Below are 4,471 nucleotides of genomic sequence, written 5' to 3'. Positions count from 1 at the left end.
GTGGATTTCCTATGGAAATTGTAGTGAGAGGGGAAATTCTCAACATGCCATTAGGTCGTAAATGGATCTGGTCTAGCAGAGGTGTCGTGGTTGCCATGAGTACCAGGGGGGGGCCTGGTGTCGTTGCAGACATCCTGGCATCCAGTTTATTGGGTGAGGGGACTGTGACGATTTGTTAATCTAATGAATAACTGATTTGTTAAATCAAATGAAAAATTGTGTGTTTGATTGGTCCAGACGCTACAGAATTATTCAAGGAACTTTGCTCTCATCCATGCAATAAAACTGGATCAGGCAGAGGAAGTCCTGGAGTTCCTGTCCATTTATCAAACTGTCAGAGAAAAAAAGTGAGTCACAAGGCCAGAAAATGTTGCTTAAATAGTTTTTGCTGTACTTTAAAAGATAGTTTAACTTCTGAGAGTAGAGTTTTATAGAAAGTAAAACTGAACAAAGAATAGCTGTTTATAGTCAAGAAGTTATAAAAAATGTACTTCTGTCTACTGCCACAAAGCCAGTGAGTTTGTTTTTTGTGACACAAAACTCTTTCCTACTTGTTACATGTTGGTCCTCTTTGCAATCATTCTTTAAGAGAGCAGTTGAGCATGTGTTAAACTAATACAGCTCAAGCCCAGTGTGAAACCGTGTTTGTCAGTGTTGCTCAAATACAGCTCAAGCTTATGTCAACACAAAACTGTGCGCCTGAAGGTCACCTCCGTTCAGCTCTGGAACTTATCAGCAACTGCCAAAGATTGTTGACATATTCAATACATGAATTCCTGAGATACAGTAGTTTTAATTGGGTGATTATGGCACATTTGAAAGTGGGCTCTTTGTGGTGGAGGCCTGCAGTGATGTGATCTGTGTTGTGCACAGGGTCTTGATGATGTCACAGGAGAACCGCTCGTCCAGAGAGACGATGACAGTCCTGAAACTGTGTCCAGGAGACTCAAGGACTATGAGAGACAGACACAACCAGTTCTAGAGTATTACAGGTACTGTACAGGAACCACAGCACTTTAGAGCTGTTTTACACACGTGTTTTCTTTATGATTTATGTTGAATGAAAGAATTCAATAACACACACAGAAGAAAATGCTTAGGGGATTATTAAAGGAATAGTTCACCCATGTTCTGTCATCCTTTCACACTCATATGATTCTAGATCGGGAAGAATTTCTTTCTTATGTGGAAGCAAAAAGAAGATATTTAGCAGAACGTTAATGCTGCTCTTTTCCATACAATGAAAGTGAGGCTGCTGATCTCTAAAAAGGACTAAAGAACCACAGAATAACATAAAAGTAGTCCAGACATCTTCTACACAATATTATTAGCCATATGAAAGCAATTATGCAAGGAAGAGACCAAAATTTACGTTTTTTTTTTGTTTTCAGAAAATCTTCATCAAATCTCATTTGCCTTTTTGCACATTAAATTATGTCACAAACATCTAAATATGTGCAGCAGGTTTGATGCCAATACATCAGCTGAAACCCTTACACGTAAAATATTTATAAAGAGTTTGGGATTTTAAGTTAACACTTCAATCATTTAACGACATATTTGCATGCTCACAATTCTTTGATGTCAGAGAATATATAGATAAAATATAGAATTTTTTTAGAGTCAGACCTCTTTTTAGTTGTGATACTTTAAATCAAACTGAATAAAATAGTAATAATGATAATAATTGTATAATTATTTAAAACATAACAGTTAAAACATACTACTACTAATAATAACAAGGTTTTAACTCTGTATTACTGTTGTAAAATACAATTATACTGTAGCATAAAAAATAATTATTTGATAACACAATTTAAATTTTATTTACAAGTTACAATGCTAATATATTTCTGTCACGACAACTCTCGGAGGGATTGGCATGGTAATGTACATGACAATGTTAATGTATTTGGTCTTGGCGGAATACATCTGCTACGCTGCTGCTGCTGCTGCGGCAGAGCAAGTACTGAGACTTGCTACTGCTAATACATCCACAACATGCTGCTGTGAGCATGTAAGAAATACTGCTGCTGCACACATAACATACATTTGGTCTTGGTGGAATAGATCTGCTACGCTGCTGCTGCTGCAGAGCAAGTACCGAGACTTGCTACTACCAATACATCCACAACATGCTGCTGTGAGCATGTAAGAAATACTGCTGCTGCACACATAACATCCATGAAATAACCCCCATAGCAAACATGAATCACCCGTAGCAGATCTATACAGGTGGAGCTGGGGAAGGTGGAGGGTTTCTGGAGTGCGCTGCGAACTCCTACCACTAACATTAGGTAAGTATTTGAATGTTGAGCAGCGAGCTCATTGGCTACTGATACAGGAGAGAACCAATCAGCTGTGACGTGATGATGATGTCATTATGTACTGAGTTAGATCTACCGGACTGCGCCATCTAGAGTTTCATGCCAGAACTTTGTATTTATGTCTTAAATTCTTTCAAACATTATTTCAAACAACCAAACTCTTTTAACGTATCAGTCCTTGAGGCTTTATTTAGGTGGAATATTACAGAAATGCTGTAAACTACTGCCCACAAAAATGCTGTAAATGATGCAAATGTATAAATAAACTGAACCTAGCGCATGTTGCAATCCAAAATACATGTTAAATTCACAAGCAGAGATTGAATTTGCAGTGCTTACTGTGAACCGAGAGGCTTGAAACACTGAAAACTTGTCATTTCATCAACTCATAAGCCCCTGTCTAGGAAACCCCGTGTTACATCAATTGTCACTGGTTCTCAAATGTCCGGTCAAAGGAAAAAAGTCATTTATCTGAGATTTTGGGATGATGATGATGATGAGGTAGAACGATTCCTTTAAGCTGGACTGATGGTGTCATTTAATATGAATAATGATGTGTTTAGGTCATTGCATATGATCTTCTCTCTCTTTGTACTTGAACAGGAGTAAAGGAGTGTTGGAGACCTTCTCAGGAACTGAAACCAACAAGATATGGCCTCACGTTCATGCCTTCCTGACCAGGAAAATCCCAGGAAACCAGCAGGCTATGGGAAAAGCGTGATAGCACAGCAACCTTGAGGACTTGCACCACAGCTGAAGTACACTGTTAGACTCGAGCACAATGCACCTCTGTGGCCTTAAGCAGTCTACTGTATTTGTTCAAGCCTTTGGTGTCACCAAAAATCTGCTTTTATGCCTTTGTGAGAAAGTTAGTGCCAAACTAGAGGTTTATGGTCAAACTAGTCATCTTAAGGAAATAAACCCAGCTTAGAGTTACAGGTAGGCATGCTAAGATTAATAGTTGACTCCAAAGTAAATAATTCTAACTTTCCACTTAGAAGAAGTGCCCAACCCATAAGATTTTTTTTTCTTTTAACTGAAGTGGCTACAAAGCGTAGACACAGCAGCTCCGAAACATTCCTGTTTATTGTCCATAATGGCATTTTAATAATATGATTGAAATTTGTGCATACTAGAGAAGTATTAATTTAAACATTTCCCAAATGAATCACTGTGGCCATAATTAGCAAAAACACTGTCTAATGCCTGTGTGGTGATTTTTCTATTGTAGATCATATGAATGTTAATATTTTTTGCATATACAAAATAATGTATTTTTAATTAAGAAAAGTTTGCACAATACAATAAATAATAAAGCGAAAGAAAATCTATAATGTAATCAAAATTTATAAAATGTTGTTTTATAAGTCCTTTTGTATGGATAAACCACTATTGTGTGGTTATGAAGTCCTAGACCACCAAGGAAGTGCACAGTGTTTATTCATCTAATTTTATACGTATATAAAACTATAAATTGTAGTGATTGAAAACCTGCTATTGAATAATGGAGAAATTAAGTATAATGCAAAGCATGGCATTTCAGAAACAACTGCAATAAACAGTGAAGCTCAAATCTTCTTGTTTTTCTTTTGGTATTGAATCATACAAACAGTTCTAGATTTTATATATATTCATTTTATTCATGTTTTGTTATGTTGCTGCCTTATGTTAAACTGCTTTAAATTACTTTTTTCCCACATCAATCTACACTCCATACACCATAATGGCAAAGCAAAAACACTTATAAACTTTGCAAATTTATAAAAAATAAAAAAACTGAAATTAGTACATTTCATAAGTATTACATTTCACTCAGTACTTAGCTGAAGCACCTTTACAGCCTCAAGTCTTTTTGGGCATGATGCGACAAGCTTTGCTCATCATCATTTGGCAATTATCTGCCATTCTCTTCACCTCTCAAGCTCGGTCAGGTTGGATGGGGGCAGACACACATTTTCAGGTTTCTCCAGAAATATTTGATTGGGTTCAAGCTCAGGCTGTCTGGGCCACTCAAGGACATTCACAGAGCTGTCTATAAGCCACTCTTGCTGTGTGCTTAGGGTCATTGTCCTGTTGGAAGGTGAACCTTCTGCCCAGTCTGAGGTTCTGAATGCTCTGGACTGGGTTTTCATTAAGGCTATCTC

General features: G+C 37.1%; 1 protein-coding gene across 1 annotated transcript in view; it reads left to right on the top strand.

The window, feature by feature from the left end:
• LOC107744244 (GTP:AMP phosphotransferase AK3, mitochondrial-like) overlaps positions 1-3,900 on the top strand; it is an 11,178-nt gene extending 7,278 nt beyond the window's left edge. Inside the window, exon 5 of the mRNA XM_016557774.1 lies at positions 2,931-3,900. Coding sequence (XP_016413260.1) covers positions 2,931-3,048 — 118 coding nt within the window. The 3' untranslated portion in view covers positions 3,049-3,900. The remainder of the gene's footprint in view (positions 1-2,930) is intronic.
• The last annotated feature ends 571 nt before the right edge of the window (positions 3,901-4,471 follow it).

Source organism: Sinocyclocheilus rhinocerous, unplaced genomic scaffold, assembly GCF_001515625.1.
Source record: "Sinocyclocheilus rhinocerous isolate Xijiao unplaced genomic scaffold, SAMN03320098_v1.1 scaffold317, whole genome shotgun sequence".
Classification (NCBI taxonomy): Eukaryota; Metazoa; Chordata; class Actinopteri; order Cypriniformes; family Cyprinidae; genus Sinocyclocheilus; species Sinocyclocheilus rhinocerous.
The sequence above is the reverse complement of the archived record's forward strand: the minus strand, read 5'-3'. Positions and strand labels throughout refer to the sequence as shown.